General features: G+C 48.7%; 2 protein-coding genes and 1 non-coding gene across 10 annotated transcripts; 2 read left to right on the top strand and 1 right to left on the bottom strand.

The window, feature by feature from the left end:
- Nucleotides 1-88: 88 nt before the first annotated feature.
- Nucleotides 89-5,102, top strand: cdr2a (cerebellar degeneration-related protein 2a). 2 transcript variants are annotated; one of them, XM_061845677.1, is made up of 7 exons: nucleotides 89-731; nucleotides 2,311-2,423; nucleotides 2,868-3,016; nucleotides 3,168-3,335; nucleotides 3,433-3,717; nucleotides 4,074-4,317; nucleotides 4,435-5,102. In XM_061845677.1, exons 1-7 carry the CDS (start codon nucleotides 512-514, stop codon nucleotides 4,654-4,656), a joined length of 1,401 nt encoding a protein of 466 aa, XP_061701661.1. In that variant the 5' UTR covers nucleotides 89-511; the 3' UTR covers nucleotides 4,657-5,102. The 2 variants fall into 2 exon arrangements, with proteins under 2 accessions (XP_061701661.1, XP_061701660.1); XM_061845676.1 differs by having other exon boundaries at nucleotides 92-731; nucleotides 4,071-4,317.
- A 112-nt stretch (nucleotides 5,103-5,214) lies between these two features.
- Nucleotides 5,215-5,296, top strand: trnal-uag (transfer RNA leucine (anticodon UAG)). Its single transcript has one exon. It is a non-coding gene; the product is annotated as a tRNA-Leu (tRNA).
- Nucleotides 5,297-6,065: 769 nt separating this feature from the next.
- Nucleotides 6,066-20,802, bottom strand: sdr42e2 (short chain dehydrogenase/reductase family 42E, member 2). Of its 7 annotated transcripts, XM_061845252.1 has the most exons (16): nucleotides 20,411-20,802; nucleotides 19,830-19,877; nucleotides 17,476-17,611; nucleotides 17,292-17,355; nucleotides 14,999-15,138; nucleotides 14,028-14,384; nucleotides 12,644-12,739; nucleotides 12,289-12,346; nucleotides 12,089-12,207; nucleotides 11,944-12,019; nucleotides 10,205-10,290; nucleotides 8,642-8,779; nucleotides 8,514-8,579; nucleotides 8,159-8,222; nucleotides 8,004-8,077; nucleotides 6,066-6,588 (listed from the first exon to the last, which is right to left on the bottom strand). In XM_061845252.1, exons 6-16 carry the CDS (start codon nucleotides 14,331-14,333, stop codon nucleotides 6,343-6,345), a joined length of 1,329 nt encoding a protein of 442 aa, XP_061701236.1. In that variant the 5' UTR covers nucleotides 14,334-14,384; nucleotides 14,999-15,138; nucleotides 17,292-17,355; nucleotides 17,476-17,611; nucleotides 19,830-19,877; nucleotides 20,411-20,802; the 3' UTR covers nucleotides 6,066-6,342. The 7 variants fall into 7 exon arrangements, with proteins under 7 accessions (XP_061701236.1, XP_061701234.1, XP_061701235.1 ...); XM_061845250.1 differs by having other exon boundaries at nucleotides 8,004-8,222; XM_061845251.1 differs by having other exon boundaries at nucleotides 11,944-12,207.
- Nucleotides 20,803-20,837: the final 35 nt, after the last annotated feature.

Raw genomic sequence — 20,837 nt, forward strand, 5'->3', positions numbered from 1 at the left:
TTTATAACTTTACATTTTCACACTAAGTGCAGAATTTTAAAAGTCCTGATCATGCGGTTACTAGCTGGCCATTGAGGAATGTTTCGGCTTGAGCAGCACTTTTTTTAAAATCCAAACTATTTTCACGAATTTGCGTCTGTCTACAACACCCTCAGACTTAAGAAAACTAGAAATTGTATTCATGCTTGTATCGTTGAGGAACATAACTATGTGAATAGTTCGAGCCAATTTCCTTATTCTATTAAAAAAAAATACCGGAAACGGGGACCTGATCAGTCTGATTTTTTTTATGAATAGAGAGGGACAGGGATAAAGAGAGAGAGAGAGATTATTTTTACGTTTATAATTTGCCATTGGCTCATGGGAACGTAAACATGGGTCGTGTTCCCGAACAGATTGAGCCCGCTGTCCTGGTTTTCTATCGGCTGCCACCTGGTGGTGGTCTCGGTGTACTCGCGACGTGCCACGTGGCTCTCGTCAACACAAGGAGCGGACGCGGAGGCGGACGCGCATGTGCAGGGATTGCAACTCGCAACACGCAAGGCAGGGCGGGGGCAGAGCGAGACACGGAGAAGCTGACAACTCGGAGCCGAGCGACCCCCGAGCGGTTCTCGTCGTTTGGGGTCAGGCGCCCCCCCCCCCCCTCGTCACAATGTTAACGGAGGGGATTCTGGAGGACGACTTGGACAAGATCGGAACTTCGTGCTGCGCTCAACGGGACCTCGAGCACGGTCAGAGCTGCTGTTGTTTACACGCCTTGGTTCAGCGGCTGAAAAAAGTGCACTCGCGCCAGCAGACCCAACAAATGTTGCAAAAAGTTGATACGCAGTTTAATCGCCGTATCCATCTTTTGCCATCTAGTGGTCGAACATTTCATGGTTCTGCTTGTCGCCGTACGGCGCTGGCTTAGGTGGTCATCCAAGTTTGCTTCCACTGGCAGAGTCGAGCTTTACAGCATCAGGCGTGGCTAACAAAAATGAAACAAAACAAACAAAAAGGATTTCCTTAGTAACGAGAATTTTTGCGTGTGTTTTGGCTCCGAGCTGCAATCACAGAGTTTGAGAGCAGCTTTCATCGATGCACCTGCAAACGCTGACAATGTTTTTTTTAATGAATGAATTCCATGTTGTTCTGTATTATTTTGTATGAGATGTGTGACAGAAATGAAGACTTTCCTTACTTATTATTGAACAGATGTTCTCTCTATAGTTTGCGCCGCATCATCCTGTGGCGTATGTCATATTCGAGTGCTGGCGGAAGGGTTAGTACAATGCAGAAAAGCCAACTGTGAACCTATGTTGGCTTACGTTTAAGACGTGCTTATGTTTAGGATTGCATAACAGGCGACATTCTCAACATTGTAATCCTTGTGGAGGATTTATGATTTTGCATAAGTCGCATGTCGGTGACCCGACCACTGAAGGCAGGAGGTGGGCACGCGTGTCGAGCAGGGGTCAGTCCACGGACGGCCCGGGTGTCTGTGCCCAAGGATGGCCCGGGGGTCCGTATCCCAGGATGACCCGGAGGTCAGGCCAAAGACGGCCTTGGGGGTCTGTGCCCAACCAAGGATGACCCGGGGTCATACCACGTCTTCTGTTCTTTAAGTGCTCCGAGAGAGCGGAACGGCTTCCGGGGTCCGCCCTCGTCCACCGTCATGCTCGCTGACGGCCGTCGGTGAGGTTTGACCCTTGCATTTGTGTGTGTTTCATTCCTAAAAAACTGCCGGCGCTAACTTTTGCGTGTGGTGGGGCTCCTTCCTGTCCGTTTCCCCTCTGACTCTCGAAGGCTCTCTTGCCTACACAAAACTCCCCAAGACGTTTGCCAGGCTCGATCTTTCGTCGCCGAGCGCGTCGGACTTTTTATTCTCGTGGGAATCCCCTCAATCCGAAAAAAGGTTCTGCCTCAGCAGGTTTGCGTACGTTTGGCCGTCCCCCGCGGCTGTTTAGTTTTTTCCCCTTTCCTGCTAACTTTCCTCGACGTGGGCCCAAAGCGCTTCCCGATGCTCAAAGACTCTCGAATGGACTTTGCTTTTTATCGCCAATTGGAAGTCAATCACACTTGCGGTTGTTAATTTTGAGTCACTTCCGTTTTCGGTAAGGCAGCAATACGTGATCCGAATATACGAATCTACGGACCGTAAGAATTTTTCCAAACTCCGTTTTAAGACGTTGAAAAGCCTGAGCAGCGGCGACGGAAGTGGCGCGCATGACGTTCGTTCCTCCGACTCGTCTACGTGGACTTCTTGTGGTTAGTTGTTGTGTCGCGATGACCTCAAGTAGGTTTTCCCGTTTTTTTTTGGGGGGGGGACAGATCTCCACTTGGCCGCTGAGCTCGGCAAAACGCTGCTGGACCGCAACCGCGAGCTGGAGCAGGCGCTGCAGCAGATGTACAACAGCAACCAGGAGCAGCTGCTAGAAATCGAGGTGACACACAACATGTTCAAGATAAGGGGGGGGGGGCAAAAAAAAGTCTGGGAACCAACCACTAATTTAGACCAAGATTTAGATTTTGGTCTCGCATTCCCAGCAAGTCCAAATGATGCGGGAGTAAGTTTAAGTTGCAGCGGGTCAGCGAAGATAAGAACCTTAATTTGTTTACTGCAGCGTGCGAGCGAGCTTGAGGATTTGTATGGTTCCATATGCTAATCCCCGTGTGTGTCTCTCACCCTTCACTCGTGACCTTCGGAAAACTTGTGCGCCCTCGAGCAGGGTGGTGTGACAATCCAGAACCAATCCATCCTGGTTGGCTGCTAAATTATTTGGTCGAGTGACAGCAACAAACAAGATGATGTGGGAACAGTTTCTGACCCTGAGGTCGCACCTTAGCGGGGCTAAACACTGAAGCGTTTTCCTTTTGTTGTGGGCTAGTATCTAGCCAAGCAGGTGGAGCTGCTGCGTCACATGAACGACCAGCACGCCAAAGTTTACGAGCAGCTGGACCTTTCCACCAGGGATCTGGACCGGGGGAACAAGAGACTCGTGCAGGACCAACGCTTGGCTCAGAACAAGATCAACAGGTCAGATCAGGGAAGTCTTCCACACTTCTGGAAGGGGCAAAACAAAAGTGATTTCATATTTTGAAGGGGATTTTATATGGCGGACACAATAGTTCACTTATCAGTCAAATGAAAACTAGTGATTGCACTTTCTCTCCGTGTCTCTTTCCAGTCTGACCGAGTCCATAGACGGCCTTCAAACGCATGTGGAAGATCTGGAGAAGCAGCTGGAGGTGCTGGTGTCCTCCCGGTCAGAGCGCAACAAACAAGAGCAGCGACGCAACCTCGCCGCACAGAGCGTTTCCTGTCTGAAAGAACTCTACGACTTGCACCATGACGGGTACCGTGACCCTTAGTTTATCGCGGGGGGGAAAGGGGCCTGTTCCAGAACCACCCACCGCTATTTGGCCTCAGCTCAGGTCTGTACCCAACGACAGGCGACAAACGGAGGGATTGCGGTCCGTCCGCTATCGAGATCGTCGGCAAAACCCAGAAGACGAGCACGAGACCCTTCTCCGCTCGGTCGACGCTCTCCGGGGTCAGCTGGCGGCCGAGAAGACCCGTCGCGAAGCGGCGGAGCGCGACGGCGAGCTCGCGGCCGAAGACGGGAGAGGCCTGGAGCGGAGGCTCCACCTGCTGGCGGGTTGCCGGGCCAGGCGGGCGGAACTGGAGGTCCAAGTGGAGCAGCTGAGGCTCCTGTGGCGCGCCGAATGTGCCAGCAGGTGAGACCTCAAGAGGCTTGATTTGCACTCTACGGGCGCAATTTTTTAACCTTAAAAAAAATCTTGGTTCTGATGAGGAAAAAAGTCAGTTCCATCGCTATTGACTGATGAGAAATTGATAGTGAACCGTGGTTTCATTTGGTAAGACAAAAGGGAGGAAGTGTTGAACTTGGTTGACCAGAAGTGTAGAGGTGGGAGTTATATGTGAAGTAGCGGAAAAATGATCACATTTGCATGAATTAGCCGTACCTGATGAATGAAAGGGGCCTACGACGGAGCCCTGGGGAACGCCTGAAATGAGGTGATCAAATAACTGGGCCTGATTTCATGTTCCCCTCTCATCTTACCTGAAGCAGGAAGCCAGCCCAGCTACTCCTTCCCGACACCGTGTTCTTCACCTCAGAAAATCAACCCCAAGAGGGCAACGGCGAGTCGGAGGACGACCGGGGGTCCCACCGCCGGCGGCGGAGGCGCAACAGCGACGGCTACGTGAACGCGTCCGACCATCACGACAGGATGTGCGCCAGGCGAGCGGCTGTGGTCAAGGCGAGGGGCATCTCGCTGCTCAACGAGGTGGATGCGCAGTACCGCGCTCTGCAGGTTGGTGGCAGCGGCGCGTTTGGACACCCTGCAAACATTTGACACTGGAATGGTCGTCATCGTCATCATATCGAGTCTGAATGTAAGACTTTTGAAATGAACATTTTTGTCTCTCAGGTCAAGTACGACGAGCTGCTTCAGAGGTGTCAGCGGCCGACCGGGGGCCTCACCCACAAGTCGGTCCAGACGTCGCGCGGCGCTCAAGCCGCAGAGTCGGCGAGCGCGCCGTCGCATGAGCCCGAGTACAAAGTCCTCTTCAAGGAGATCTTCACCTGCATCCAGAAGACCAAAGACGACGTGCACGAGAGGCGACTCGTCAGGGACGCGTCGGCCGTGTGATCGTATCGCTCGGCGTCCTCGTTGTTCTTTGGGTCTTTCGTTTTCGGACTCTCGGGGGGGCCTTCGGGCTTTTGTCACACGTGGACGGGGGCGCTTTAGTCAGTCAGCACTGATAAATATATTTTTTTGTTTGTTTATTTTATTTTTTGCTTCCTCAATTACTTGAAATATTAACAAGTATTGGGGGGGAAAAAAGACATTTAGATCAGGGGGTATATGATGCAAAAAGTTCATTATTATGTATTTTGAGAATTTGTTTTGGTGCTTTTTAAAACCAGTGAGATTTTATTTGATTTTTATGTCTCGAGATCAAAAGTATTCCAACGTGTCGCTCACCCACTCGATTGTAGTTTTAATTTTGTACTTTTTCTACAGTGAAACACTTTGGGAGGAGGCAAGATGAGCGCGTTGCACTTTTATTTTTGGACTAAGTTTATTTATTTATATTTTTGTTGCTTATTCGTAGGGTTGATTGAATCGAAAGGCGATATTGCTGTACGGACATAAAAAGACATAAAACCTTTGATCTACTTGTCACCTTCGAGAAAGCCTTTCGTCGGTAGCGTGGCCGAGTGGTCTAAGGCGCTGGATTTAGGCTCCAGTCATTTCGATGGCGTGGGTTCGAATCCCACCGCTGCCAAACTTTACTTTGCCATAAGCGAAGCGGTCGCCATTTATTAACACATTTTTAGAAAGCGTATTGCGTACTCGATTGGTCGTCGCTAAGGTTCCAAAAGGGCTACTTTCGACATTGCTTCGCAGCGATTGGTCAAATGTTGACGTCTTCTCGCCCCCCCCCCCCCCCCAATTGTGATTTGCCAAATAATTGCGAGGGGAAGAATGTGCCAAGCTTATTGGTTGGAAATGCGGTCCAGGCATTTTGGTGCCAAGAACTTCATTTCGCAAATGAAACCTCATCATCCACGCCACGATTCATGGATCAACCACACGGGATAACCGGCTAACGAGCTTCAAATATTCTTGTTTCTGATCACTGGTTTCTTTCTTTCTTTTTTTTGACGATGACAAAAACCGTTTCGAAACAAATCCTCCTGATCAAACGTGGTACCGAAAATGTTTTCATCCACATTTCAAGAGCCGAAAACATTTTCTGCACAATAGCGCCCCCTCTTGACTGCAGTTGATACAACACAGGCAAAGGCAAACAAAATATCTTCATATATCGTTCCAAGAGCAGAACAAAAAATAAAAAAAAAATGTCATATAAATTTACTAGCTTTGATATTTAAAAAAAAATGAATCAGATTAAGGGTTGTTGAAAGTATTGCTAGCGGAAAAAGTTTTTGCACAATTAATTATTTTGTTCATTCATAGTTTTTTATTGACTTACTTTACAGTGGTTATTATTATGATTAAGATTGTAATTAATCATTTAAAACGTCATACAGTGAAGAAAGTGTACACATTTCATTTAAATGACATTAAATTTCAAACAAGTTAAATCTTGATTCAAAATAAAATGAAATTCAAATAAAAATAATGAAGAATTTGAAATGTTAAAAGACTAGAAATGAAATCTAAAAATGATAAACCCAATTCATAAAACAAACGAAGCCAATCAAGGAAAAACAACGCCATTATCTTTGTTGAGGCAAAAAAACGGAAGCTCCGTCGTCGGACCGCGGCCGCTGCCGACGTATTTTATCGAGCGCACGAGGTCGGAGGTCAGCCGGGGAGGCCCTTCCACAGCACGCAGCTCAACACCAGCAGCAGAGCTCCCAACGCCGCCAGCGCCGCGCCGCGCCCGTGCAGACGGCGGGCCCAGCGGACCGCGGGCGAACAAGAGGGCCCCCGTCGGGATTCCAGGTAGCGGTCCACCGAGTCCGCCAGGCTGTAGGATTTGGGACGGTAACCCAAATCTCTGCGGGCCTTGTCTATCTTGAACGTGTGGCTTACCGCTATGTTCCTCACCTGCGCACAACACACGGTCCAAGTCGGGCGTGCGATCGTGTCGGACTTCCTTTTCCCCGCCGCAGGGAGCAGTTGATGTTTTATTCACGGCGGGCGTCATCGATCGCGCGGCGGGCCGGCAGCCGTCCGACACGGCTCGGCTTCGGTTTCGGCCTCATCGCGCATTCACGAGGACGACCTTTCGGGCCTCTTGAAGACGGCCGCCGCTCCCCTCGGCGGGGTCGCTACGAAGCTCGTTCGAATTCAAATAACTTGAGGTTTGAAAGCATTCGAAAGAAGGTGTGGAAAGTTTTTCTCGACATCAGCGCGGATTAGACGGGGGGGGGCAAAATTTGGCGGTCACAAAATGGGAACGACGCTGTGGAGGCGGCGGCGGCGGCTCCTGGGCCTTCGTTCGCCCCTGAAGACTATCACGTCTTAATTGTCAAACGTCGCCATCTGTGCCGTGAAATGGGCAGTACGGGAGCTCATAATCGATATTTACTCTACTCAATAAGAATGAACGCAAAAAAAAAATCATTCTTGCCAGAGATGCCGATTATGAAATGAATGAACTTGTGCAGATGATCGCAGATGTGCTTGCTCACCTCACGCCAACCAATCGGAGGACAGAAAATGCCGACGTCATCGAGGACCAGTTGAAGAATCTAAAATCCAACTGGCTAAAGCACGGGTGTCAAACGCGGGGCCTGGGGGCCAGACCCGGCCCGCCACAGGATTTTATGTGGCCCGCGAGGGCGAATCATGTATGTCAACTTCCGTGATTCTTGTTCGAATCCGTACCAACATTTCAAACCATAATGTTGAGGTGTTGAAAGCGTTTTTACGTTACCGAACATCGACGACAGTTGAAAAAGCCATTACCCTTGATTTCTGAGTCCAAAAGTAATTCATAAATTTCACGTGTCAATATGACGAGGCGATAAACGATTTTTAGGGTTGCGCGGTCATAACGGCCCCCCAAAAAATTCGTTTATACCACCCCGCTGGTCTAAAGGAAGAGTCCGTCCACCCATCCAAACTAAGAGTCCGATTGGCAATGTACGTCAACCGGCACTTCCGATTGGGAAGGAGGGCCAGGGCGGATTAGGTCGCCACGGCAACATTTCAAGGAGTCAACCGGTGTCACAGAACGGTTTGTGTTCGCCCACCGCGACGATATGCTTACCAGTGAATTCAGATCTGCGTCGCATATTTAACTACTCGAGTTAACATCAAAAGTGAGCTATTATTATTATTATTATCTTTGTCCAAGCAGATTTTTTTGTAATTCTTGAATTCGACTTCATGAGACGTTCGAAATGTGCATAACCAATTGGTTGGCGAGCGTATTCGCGTATTCACGAGCATTTTTTTTTTTTGCTTATTTGAGTGCCGCGAGTGGAAAAGGTGAGAAAAATAAAAGAGATAATTACTTCGCTTCTGGTGAACAAGAGCGGCACGTCCATCACGGGTCTCAGGAATATGTGCAAGTATTCCACCAGGATGGCTGGGAGAAGAACGAAAGCGGTCCGAAAGCAGGTTCGGCGTTTCGCGAGAACTCTCTCAACGTGTCCGACGTTCGCCGTACCTGCCGAGTAGACGAGAGGAAGTGGCAGGCTGATCGGCGGCCGGCTCTGGCCCAATTTCTCAAACTGCAACGTAGACAAGGACGCAAGTCGGATCGTCAGAAGCGTGTCCAGCGGAAATTGGGTTTCAACGACAGCTTCTTTTTGTTTTGGGTTTTTTTTTTTTTAGAATACAAGAGAATATTGCAAATCTGGTGCCGGGTGACCACGTTGAACAATCACAGCAGGACTCAAAAATGGCTGCTACAGAACCATTCCGCTTCCCCCAACCCCTCCAAAAAATCACGACAAAGAAACTTCAATAAAAAGGCCAATTTGTGATCCGCGTGAAATATTGCAAATGGACTTTGAACTTACGAGAGGCGTCAACCACTCGAAGAGGTTAACTGAAAGTCCGTCGTTGATGAAATAAGCCTGGCCGCTCTAGAAAGACAAGAGACGTCCGTTCAAACGGCATTCAGATGATTCATCATTTGAAAACTCACGGCGACGCAGCCCTTCTCGGCGGTGAGAGCGTCCGCGGCCAGCGTGTGGGCCAGGACCAGGTTGTCCACGTGGACCCAGTTCATCCTGGCCCGCCGATCCCCAAACCTGAAACTAAACAAGCGACGCTCCACGTTCACCTGACAAACAGCAAAGATTGCGCAATCAGATATTCCCCCACCCCCAAAAAAAAAACCAAAAAAAAAAACATTGCAGTACGCCGCGTGTGAGCGATTTTAGTGCGTTTTGTGTAAGGTGTACGGTGAGCGTCCGGGCGAGAGCGGTGGCCCACAACAGGCCCGAGCGCTTTTTACACACCACGGTACAAGAAGAAGACTCTCCAAATAAGAGCCGGAGTAGGTTTTGCTTCGAGTTCAAGTTTACTGTCAAACTGAAACATTGCGTACGGTTGCTAAGCAACAATGTAAACTCAACTAAACCATCCAATTTCATCTCGTGAAAGTTCATTCGCTTCACTGCTACACTGTTTTTACCGTAATTCCCGCCTTTTACAGCGCGCGCCGGATTGGAACCCTCACCCAGTACATTTGTCAAGGTAATACCATTTGCTACATACATAAACCGCACCTGTATAAAAGCCGCCAGTGCCCACATAGAAACACGACATATTTACAAAGAAAGACGCTACACAGCGAGTTTAACGCTAGCACCGCCGCGCTAACGCTAGCGCCACACTAACGTCGGGACCGCGCTAACAGGGCCGGTTAAAAAAAAAAACATACTTGTAAAAATCACCGAGACACGGCAGTAACACGCTAGCGCAGCGCTAACAGGGCCGAAGCGGTAAAAGTCATTTCCTCGGCACATATATTCACTCTTACATTTTCCGCTCGAGCGGCCCCTTTCGGCCGTTACAAAAAAATGCACAAATCAGCCGCCTCACCGCAATAAACCGCAGGGTTGAAAGCGTGTGAAAAAAGTCGGAAATGGCGGTGAACGTCGAGAATTTGAATATACTGTCCGTAATACTCAACGGTGTACATTGGCGCTCATGTCACACAGCACACGTGTACCGCGCAGATGGCAATTGCAGTTTCTTAATCTTGTTCATTTAGCCAGAGCGACCATATTGGAGAGGATTTCAAGTACGTTGTGCGTCACGCGGACGTACAACACATCTGACCACGTCGCCCGAGCTTCAACTGAAGCTAACGTACGTCGTGAAAAGCCGAGCGCGGGCTGACAGAAAAAGTTGAAGTGTTTATAAAACTTCACCGACCGCCGCTTGAACACCCGCGGAGCGGCAGCGCACGCAAACTGCCAAAAAGCTACGGTGACGTAGTACGAGGACACAAAATGAGAACTAAACTTAAATTATACATTCAAAAAAAAAATAAGAATAATCCCTTTTCTTTACCTCTTGGCTAACAACAAAGACTGCACGGATTCCGACCGGCCCGCGGAGGAAACACGGGAAGAAAGTCACGACGTAACCGGAGATCCGCATTAATAATGCAAAGTCTCGTGGAGGTAACGCGTTCCACCGGGAGACGGACGCAGGACCCCTTGTGTGTGTGTGTGTGTGTGGGGGGGGGGGGGGTCACCATCACTCTGGGGAGGTGTCTTCGCTCTCCGGGGCCGTAGATGCCGCAAGGCCGCAAGACGCAACTCCTCAGCACGCCGCCGCCACCTGCTCGGCACGCCACACAAAGCACGGACGCGACATTTTCACACTGCTTCGCTTCCTGCACATTTACGCCAAAATGGAAATTCGGCGCCAAAAAAAAGTCGTGAAAGCTTCTGGGGGGGGGGAACATTGCGATCCGATCGCAGGGAAGATTCCAAAGTGCTCGCCTGCCGGCGTTGCCAAATCCAACTTGATGGAGCCCGAATTATGTTTTTTTTTATTTTGCATTCCCCCCGTATATTTGCTCTCTAACATTCAGGGATTCACTTATTTGTGGATTTTTTTCCCCCCCAAACGTCAGAACCAAAGTTCCAAGTCGAAAGGCAGCAATTTGCTCGCACGCCAGCTCAGTGGTTCCGCCGCTCGTCCGATCACGAATCACAAACCCGACTTTTGCGACGGACAAACAGATACGACGTCACGGTCCAAGCCCCTTATCCTCACCAGGGTCACGGGAGGGCCTATGCCAGCTAACTCCCCGGACCGGTCGCCAGCCCAACGTCGAAGGACGCATGTCGACACCGTCGCCGAGCGGGAATCGATCCCACGGTGGCCGCATCAAAGTCAGACGCGTGCACCGCCCGCACCGGGGTCTCAAACTCATTTTTGTCACGGGCCACGTTGTCGGTCCAGTTTTCCTCAAGGGGAAACCGTAACAATCTTTAAATCGCCTGATCACAATTACGGATCAAGTTCATGAGCTCGTTTTGGAATCAGAAATCAACCCATTATGGGTTATTCAACTCTTGTTGGGATTTTGGTCAGACAAAAATGCTTGCAATATCTCAATATTTTCATGTCTGACGTGACAATTTGCCATTTTTGGACAGATTTTAGTAGGAAGTCGACACACACGATTTGCCCTCGCGGGCCACGTGAAAACAGGCGGCGGGCCAGATCTGGCCCCCGGGCCCGGAGTTTGACACCCGCGACCTAAGCCGTCGGTGACCCGGCTCACGTTCAATTTTTTTCCAAATCGGGACGAAAACGGCAGCGGAAGGGGCGAACGGCCGAGACGTGATCATCAATCCTTTCCTTTTTGCTCGGGCGCAGACGAGGGAAGACGTCAGGGCCGTGGAAAAAGCCCCAAAGGGGCCGGTCGGCTACGTGATCTTGCACACGACGAGGCTCTAAAGCTTAATTGAATACATGAGAAGGCGGCCGCTGGCTGACGCGGTGTCGGGTCACGAAGCAGGTACGGGCGGCATCTGTTCAGGCCACCTTTGGAAAAACAATGTATGCAAAAAATGTACCGCAGGAAGTAATATGTCACATTTCATATTTTAGCTTTGATTCAATGATTAAACGAATGAGAATCAGGGGCGGCACGATGCCTGTCCGAAGTGCGAAATTGTGCGGTGCGTGCCCCGCGTGGCTTCTCTCCGGGTGGGCCCTCCGTTTTCCTCCCACATCCCAAAAACAGCCAACGTTCATCGGACACTCGAAAATCGAACGTGAGCGTTCGTGGTCGTTTGTCTCGATGCGCCCTGCGACCTCTGTGAGGATAAGCGACTCAGTTGATGGACGAACGGATCGATGAGGGCAAAATCAATTCCTTCAAATTCAAAGTCGGGAAAACACACGCGGCGCTGGTGGTTCGGCGGTCCGGAGATACATTTGGAGACGAAAGGGTGTGAAAACTGTGGCTTGCCATACCTTTGAGGGCGCATCCATTGGCAGAGAGGACCATCTGCTCCGCGATGGCTTTTGTCCTGGAGTAGTGATCAACGTGCTGAAACGTCCCAAAACGGATTTGATACACACGACTGGATAGACTCGAGTCACACGAGGGCTTGCCGACCAGGTGAGGTGGCACGCGGGGGACCGAGGCCTCGTCGCCATCTTCAATGGGCTCCCCTGCGAACACGGCGTTGGTGGTGCTGGTGTAGACCAGCCGGGGGATGCTCCTTTCTTTGCACACTAAAATAAGAATAAAACTAACGTCATCAAACTGCAAAGCGGCGTGTCGTCCCCATGTGACTTGATGGACGGCGTTCTCGCCATTTATGACGTTGGTGGTCCCGCCCACGTTGACGGACTCCACCTGCTCTTTCCTCAGCTGAGAACAAAGAGGACGAAAAACATTCTTTTAAATATCAAACGTACAATTCTTCTTCTTTTATGTTTAGTTTGACAGTAAATTTCAACTGGGAGTGGCAACGAAGAGCTTGAATATGTTTTTGGCAAATGATTCACTGTATTATTATTATTATTATTATTATCTGCCAATGAATGATCCTTATTGTGAAGGTGGTTGTGTTCTCTGACACTTCACAGCATTTGTATCTCAATTTTTCTGCTCCCACATCGAAGCGTCCCCCCCCCCCCCCAAAAAAAAAAAAAAAGAAACATTGACCTGTTCCGGGCCGGACATGCCGTAAGATGCGGAATGGAACACGCAGTCGACACCCTCGCATACGTGGAAGAGGGCCGAATAATCCCGGATGTCGGCCTGTCGGAACAAAAGAAGTCAGAGCCGAGCCGATCTGGGCCAAAGTCTTAACGGGGTTAAAGTTCAAGTGTGTTGGAGTGCTCAGCGTGAAGCGTAAATTCCAAGTGCACCTGAGTCCGCTTTGCTTTTTTGTTCGTGTGTTTTGTTAAAAAAAATGACGAAAAGCCAAAAATGATCGTCCGTAACATCTTGAAAGTTCAGTGATGCCTTGAGTTTAATGCATTCCGTCACCAAGCTATAAATATTTCACCATCACTCCGCCTTATTTTAAGGAGAATGTAAGTGATTTTTTTTCTTCTTCAGCCACTAGGGGGCAGCATCGTGTATGAATACATATTCCACAAACAAGGCGGTCACAACTGCTCAGTAAGCCGCAGTAATATTTGTAATTTTAGACAGGATAAAGAATACATGGCAGTGAGTCTTGCTATGTTGTCGGTCTCAAGGTGTTGCTACCCACTTAGTGTTCTAGTCTTGTCTGCTTATCACAGCACAACGTCGCTGTTGGACGGTGTTGGCATCAAGCGAATCCAATTAAGTTAATAGCGTCGTGAGGTGGGCCGGCGAAACCCGAATCGCGACCTCCGACCTCGCTTCGTCTCCGGATGACGGGCCTACGCGTCTCTTCGCGGCGGATGGCCGACGACGTCGTCTGGCGCAGGTGCGTGAGAAGGTTTGCGACGCGCGCAAACGGCGGACGCCATCTTCTTGCCAAATGAAAAGGAAACTTGGCCTCGTGTTACTCGCACTTGAAAGGCTCAGATGAAGATGTCAGCACGTCACATGTGGCATTATTTGAGTGACGTAACATTTTATTTATAAATCGGAATCATTTCATAGCAGTGTGTTGTTGTGCCTTCATTTAAGAGCATTCAATTATTTGAAAAGATGAAAACTTATTGTTTGTCGATTGGCTGGGATGAATCAAAAGAAGGATGCTAAAATGTGCAACAAATCACATTTTAAACAGCACCGATTATTATGCTATTAAAGGACGACTAATATAATATGTAATAATAATTGGGTCCATCCGCCCATCATCATAGCCCGGTGGAGGTCGGAGGTACTTCTCGTTTTTTGTCTGTTCTACGTGACCCAAATAACTCCCCGCTTCATATTACGCAACTGCCCCTGGACTTGTTCAATAGCACCTATAGCAAATATGGTCATTTTTGAACAGAAGTCAAGAAAAAAATACATTGCAATTGCAATGCTAATTTGGTGGGCCCCATAAAATGACGCCGAGGACCGCATCTCGGCCACGGGCCTTGCCTTTGACAACGAGTACCTGATAGAAGACGGCACCGTCGGGAATGTCCCAAGAAGGCTTGCTCATGTCCAGGAGGATGACAGCCGCGCCCTGGCCAGCCAGTTCCCTCCCCAGCCTGAAGCCGAAGTACCCCCCGCCTCCGGTCACCAGCACCGTCCCGGCGGAGGAGCCCCGCCGGGCGGCTCCGGGGGGCGCCGGGTTGACCCGGGACGGCCGGGCACGAGGGGGAGGGAGGCGGCAAAGGGAGGCGGCGTGGCGGGGAAGCCGCTTCACGTGGCAGAGGGAGCCCCCGCTGTCGCTCGTGTTGGGACCGCACAGCTCCATGGACCGACGCACCCCCCCCCCCCCCCACGGGGACAAATCAGCCCACCAGGCCTTCGCAAAAGTGAGGGAAAAAGGGAAAAAGTTACGCACACCACCCAAATGAGAGCAAAATGCTTTGCATATCTTACTGTTTTTCTCCACCGCATTACGTGAAAATATGAGGGGAATACTGCTGGAAATTGGTGCAATTTCATTTATTGTTATTAAACGTAAAGACCATATTTTTCAAAAATGTTCGTACAGTAGGAGATATATTTATTTTGCTTTTATTATTTTAATTTAATTCTCAAGATTAGATTAAAAAAAACCCTCTCACTTCCCAGAGGGGAGCTTTTAAAACATTTGTTTATATAATAGAAATGACAAAAATGCTAATCATTAAAAAAATAAAAACAAGCAATGTGAAAAAATAATTACTAGCATCTAAGATGCAAATAATGGGCATAATGCGTCAGCATCCACTCAAAATGTACATAAATACACAGAGAAAATATTATTGTGTTGCTCAGACATAATTCGACAAATCCATAACCAATGACTTTTTTTATATTATGCAGTACAGCAAATTGGTGGCAAACGCTAGAAAAACCATCAACACCCCCCCCCCCGCCCACACACACACACACACACACACACAAGCGAGCCATTTTGATGACAGAACTTACGTGCCGGTTCTTGCGGCGCTCCAGCGGCGTCCATGCCGCACAATTTGCCGGCCAAGCGGCAGCTGGCACCTGCGGGCGGAACGCGTGACGGCGGCGCCGGGCGGGTCGGGTGGGGTGGGGGTCGGCGGCGCTGACCCGGGCTGCAAAATGCGCCTGCGTCACACTTTGGAGCTTTTGAGGGGCCCTGCAAACTGCTACGATGCTCAAATGACTCGCGCACAAATTGAAATGAAATCACGACGCGAGACGTACACATTTCAATTCATCGCAAATGTCAAATTCAACTCACATTCTCGAAAAAGAAAAGCTAATTACATTGTAGTACACCCGTGAACTGAATCCGTCACTAACGTCATCATCATTAATTCAAAACACTGTAGCGCATGGAACATGTCAAATAAAATGCTGCCATGTAAAATATGTATTATTTCCAATTATCTTGAAATTATCCATAATCTGTTTATCCTACTCTTGGTAATTCAATCAAACATTCATTCATCTCGCAGTTATGAATCATTGATGCATTGCTGAGTAAGGGCAACAACAAGAAAAAAAAAAAAAGAAATAAAAATTGTGCCAAACATATATATGCGTTCATCTGAGATGACACGCTGTGGCGACCCCGAAAGGGACAAGCCGAAAGAAAACACACACACACATTATTATACTGTAAATGTGTTCAATCGTGTATTTATTAAGTAACTACTCACAGGTGCCAATCTCACGTTGCTAAATGAAGTCAATAAAAGCAGCGTCTTAAATGTCCTCCATTCCCCGATTTCATCTTGGCAAAGGCGGAACCCGCGATCCGGTTCTCGGGTTGGCTCTGCGCAGGCGTGCCTAATGTTGCGACCGCGGCAACGGCGCCCATTCGGTCGCCTTCTGCAAAATCCCGACGCAAAATGCGCGGCGACCCGGCTGAGCTTTTTTGGAGGCCTCGAGAAGGTCAAAGTGTTCAATGATGAAAGGGCGACCGGAGCCGCCGTGTTTCATTTGGGAGACCCACGACCCCAATCACCTCACTTGACCCTGGACCTCGAGAAAGCATCCCTCCATCTATGGAGATGGACCCATAATCCAAAGCACACCACGTCATCCACGTACCGAGTTGATGCAACAATTCTGACCTTTTGACCCCTCCATTCATTTGTCTACAATCGCGCCATTTCTCTCTTTCACTCTCGCTGCAGTCCTTCCCTTTCTCCTCCGACTCCGTCCACAGCCTCGTATCTCGGCAACGGACGGCCGTTGGGCCGTTGGCGGGGTGCGGCGTGCTTATGACATTCCCGATAAACGATTCCTTGCGCGCTGCACACTCAGTCGGGGGCCAAGATGTCACCTCGTGTAACTCGGAGTGCAAAGCAAAGATGGAGGACGGCACGCGAGGACGTTCTGTGCCGTTGTCCACAGGCCACAGGGAAGAAAACCAAACAACCAAATGTTTTGTCAAAGAAAACGTCTTCCGATTGCACCCACCCGTGCGCTCGCTCTTCCTAGCTGCAGGGGGAGCCAGAGCGCAACAACCGCCACGAGGCTGCCAGCAATTGTCCTTGCCACAATGGCGACGACGTACAGTAAAAGCAATTCTCAAGTCAGTCTGAATGCGCCGCAGTTGCCTCACTTAAACGTATGAAGACTACCTCTTGGACATGAATGGAAAATAAGCATTTCCAAAAAATGGAAAACGAACTTTGTTTTCCTTGTTGACGTGAACTGCTTCGCGCCGACCAACCGACCAATCGGAGGACAGAAAAATGCTGCCAATTTAAAATTGTATCGAGTATTAAAACAACGCCACAGGTCACGTGGCTGAAGTTCCGTGGGCCAAAACTACCGATTCTGAAGGCCCGGAGGCCCAGAGAAGAGGACACTGACGCGGCAACGCGCTGAGGCTCAAATCTGATTGGACAAGAATAAGCATTTAAGAAGGCAACGTAAATGGAGTTCAGCGCTTCTGAGTGAAGGTTCGGAACATAAAAAAAAATGCCTAGAAATGGAAAAAAAAAAAAAAAAGTTACAGTGACCCAGGGACAAATACAAGAATGACCTTTGCGTGATTTCATATGCCAACAACTTATTTTCCTTCAACGGTGTACGTAAATATATAATTCTACTCTCAAAATCAACATTCAGAGTGGATTCACGGAAAGTTCCAGCAGCGACGACGTCAGGGAGGAGGAAGGACGGGTGGCGGAGAGGGCGGCCGAAGGAGAACCAGTGACGGATAAAGTGCCTAGAAAAGCTGTCATCAATAAAATATGGAAAAAACAAAACAACTCTGCATTCAGCTCACCTGCGCACGCCGTGAACGACGAGGCCTCACCTCCAGGCAGGAAGAAAGAAAGTTTTCCTCAAAACTGTCAGGAAGTAGAAACATTTCATCAGTAAGCACAATTAAAAGGGCATGTAGCATATGTATCGCTAACGCTAGTGCCGTGCGCGCTAACAGGGCCGGTAAAAAAAAAACAACAACATACCGGTAAAAGTCAGTGAGAGACGGCAGGGACACGCTAGCGCAGCGTTAACAGGCTCGGACCGGTAAAAGTCTCTTCCTCGGCACATATATTCCACCGGTCTCACTCTTACCTTTTCCGGTGGAGTGCCCCCTTGCGGCTGTTAGAAAAAAGATGCACAAATTAGCCGCATAAACCGCAGGGTTGAAAGCGTGTGAAAAAAAAGTCGGAAATTACGGTATAGTTCAAATGTAGCAATCATACAAGCAATTTTAGTATTGCCGAAAGAAAACGAGTTCATGAATGCAGTTTGCGGATAATGATGATGATGCCAAAGTCAGATTGAATATAAAATATTGCTTTGGTGTAATGGAATATTGTTGAAGTCAGGGGAGGAACTTCATTTTGTCTTGTTGAAACAGACAAGCAAGTCGTCCAGGCCCTAAAGTGGAAAAGCAGCCCCACAACAAGCCACTATGACCACCTTGGACGACTGTCGGGAAGGTCTTTTGTTCAATGGTGCGTTATTCTTCCACCGTCACATTCGTGTATTTGTCAGACTGCTAGCTCGTCATGTCGTCGGCAGAGAAAGTCAGCGTGGGAGGGGGTTGGACCCCCCCCCCCCCAGTTCCATAACAGTGGTGGTCACGGATTTCCATCCATTTTCAGAAATAGGCATAAAGGATTGGCGTGGCTGTTTCAAGACGTACTTGATGATGGGGGGTGGGGGGGGGGCACTCCCGCTATTTGCACACCGGCAATTAAAAGTTCATATTATGCCCCATTTAAGTGTTGCAATTACACAACTGCCCGTGTTTATCATCCGCTTTCAGTTGGACAAAAACGGAAGAAAGCGAGCGCCGGCTGGTGTATTTTGGGTCCCGATGACTAATTGAAGTGGATTAGTCATTTCGTTTCGCGGTCGTTTCAGGCGGGGGGGGGGGGGGGGGCCGCACGGTCCTGCAATCTCGAGAGGATTTGCGGCTAAATCAATTAGCTGAAATGTGCTTGTATGTTTCTCCCCGCGCGACACAAGACCCGGGAAAAAGACTTTCACCCGGCGTGGGCTAAAAAAATGAGAGAGAGTCCCCGGATGCAAAGAATTTCACCAGGGGAACGAAACGTCATCCCGGCGGATCAAATTGAACGTTGGAACGGGCCCGTGCGGGTTCCTGTTTGCAAAGCAGCAAAAATCCTTCAATCAACATCGTTTTGTCACTCAAGAGATTGAAAAAAAAGACAAAAAAAATTGGGGAAACATTGGCAAAACTTGTCGACGCAGTACGTTAAACCGTGACACCTACATGGTACATTTCAAATCTAAATCGTGTTATGAGACAATGTTGAATCTCAATGTAAATGTTAAATATAAACGCCACATCGAAATGTTAATTGCTGAATCGAAACACAAATTTCAAATCTAAACAGTGGATCAATGGTAACTTGAAATGCTCAATCCACATCCAAATATCAACGTGACAACTAAAACTAAATAACATTCATTTCGCTCGACATTTTCAATCAAAATCTAAATGTCAAATCTAAATACAGATGGAAAGTCTAAATGCTCATGCAATGTCGTCGATAAATTGGAATTCATTGATTTTCTACGTCACATTGTGAAACAAATCGGCGTTATAACATGAAACAAATCACGTTATAATGTAGAGCATATCACGTTAGAACATGAAATGATTCGCATTGTGACTTGGACTTAACTACATTACAATGTGAAACATATCACGTTATAACGTGAAACAAATCGCATTATATCATGAAACGATTCACATTATAACACAGACTTAACCACATTATAATGTGAAACAAATCGCGTTATAACATGAAACATCCACATTATAACTTGAAATGTATCACGTTGTAATGTGATAGCGACTTTTTTTTTTTTTTTTTGGGTGTGGCAGCAATACGCTTCCGTAGAAGATATCAACTAACTTCTATATAAAAATGTTAAAACACGACTTAAAACAATGTCTGGAGTGTTGGGAAAAAAAAAAAAAGGTATTAAAGGGGACACATTTTGGCAAATTCTTCAACATTGATCGTTAGGGTGTAGATTTTCCCGATGCTTTGTTTGTGTGTTCGGCAATAACAAAAAAATGAAGCCCAGTGTGGTTACGTAAAACAAACAAAGATGGAAAAGAAGCGACAAATTGTTGCTGATAGCGGTGAGTCACAACGTGATGCAACCTCTGGGTGTCATTCACCCCCCCTGCCCCCCTCCCCCCGCTTGGAAATGACAGATGTGTCATGTGGGAAGCAGACGAAAAGTACTCAGACACGCAGGCGACCGATCAAACTGTCAGCAGGCTCGTGGGTGTCGTGCATTAACGGCGGCGGAGAAATGATCTTCGGCTCACCTTTGAAAGACAAATAAATGGAATCATCTCGGCTGCCGATGGCCGGGACTGAAAAGGGATGGGAGGAAAATGTATGAAGGGATGCAAAGAGTTCTTATCAAAACGGACAGAACGCCGGACCAACGCTTTCAATACAATCAATCGACGGACTGAAAGGTTCTCCTGGGGGAAGTTCCCGCTTCCAGAACCACGCGCGGCGGGTGCGAACGGAACCAGCGGAATAGTTGGAGAGGACTTCAATACACTTCATAAAATCCGGCATACGCAGCATCATCTTTGCCGTCTTTACAGTTGGGTGGGTAAGGCTTTGAAGATGGTCAGGGAATTCGTAACGCATTGCGCCGGAATCCACAGGAAAGGCTCGGATTTCATCGACGTGATGATAAAGTCAAAGTCTCACGCGATCACCTTTGAGCATTTTACGTGAGCGACTGGTGGACAATTGAGCAGCGATTGCATTCAAAACAAAGAATTACGTGTCGCGGACTGCGGCTGAACTGAAAACCGATTAGCTGGCTTTGGGTGTCGTCACAGTGAGATGATTGATTGATCGAGCCGTAGGACTAAAACTGATGAACTACCTGGACATTTTGCAGGAACGATCAGCCAATATTTGCTCCAAAGAAGTCAAATCTATCCATTTTCTCGCAGTTTCTCTGCATCGTGTCGCGGGGAAAGTAGCTTCAGGCAGGGATACCCAGACTTCCCTTTCCCCAGCCACTTCTTCCACCTTTTCCGGAGGGATCCCGCGGCGTTCCCGGGCCAGCCGAGTGACGTGGTCCGTCCGGCGTGTCCTGGGTCGTCTCCGGGGTCTCATTCCGGCGGGGCGCCTCACCGGGGGAGGCGTCCGGATCAGATGCCCCAGCCGCCTCATCTGGCTCCTCTCGATGCGGAGGAGCAGCGGCTCGACACTGAGCCCCTGAGCCCCCGCCGGATGACCCGGCTTCTCACATATTACGGTCATATATTAATGTTCTGTCAATGTAAAATATTGAATGTGAATTCCAC

The sequence above is a fragment of the Syngnathoides biaculeatus genome, chromosome 16 (assembly GCF_019802595.1).
Source record: "Syngnathoides biaculeatus isolate LvHL_M chromosome 16, ASM1980259v1, whole genome shotgun sequence".
Lineage (NCBI taxonomy): Eukaryota > Metazoa > Chordata > Actinopteri > Syngnathiformes > Syngnathidae > Syngnathoides > Syngnathoides biaculeatus.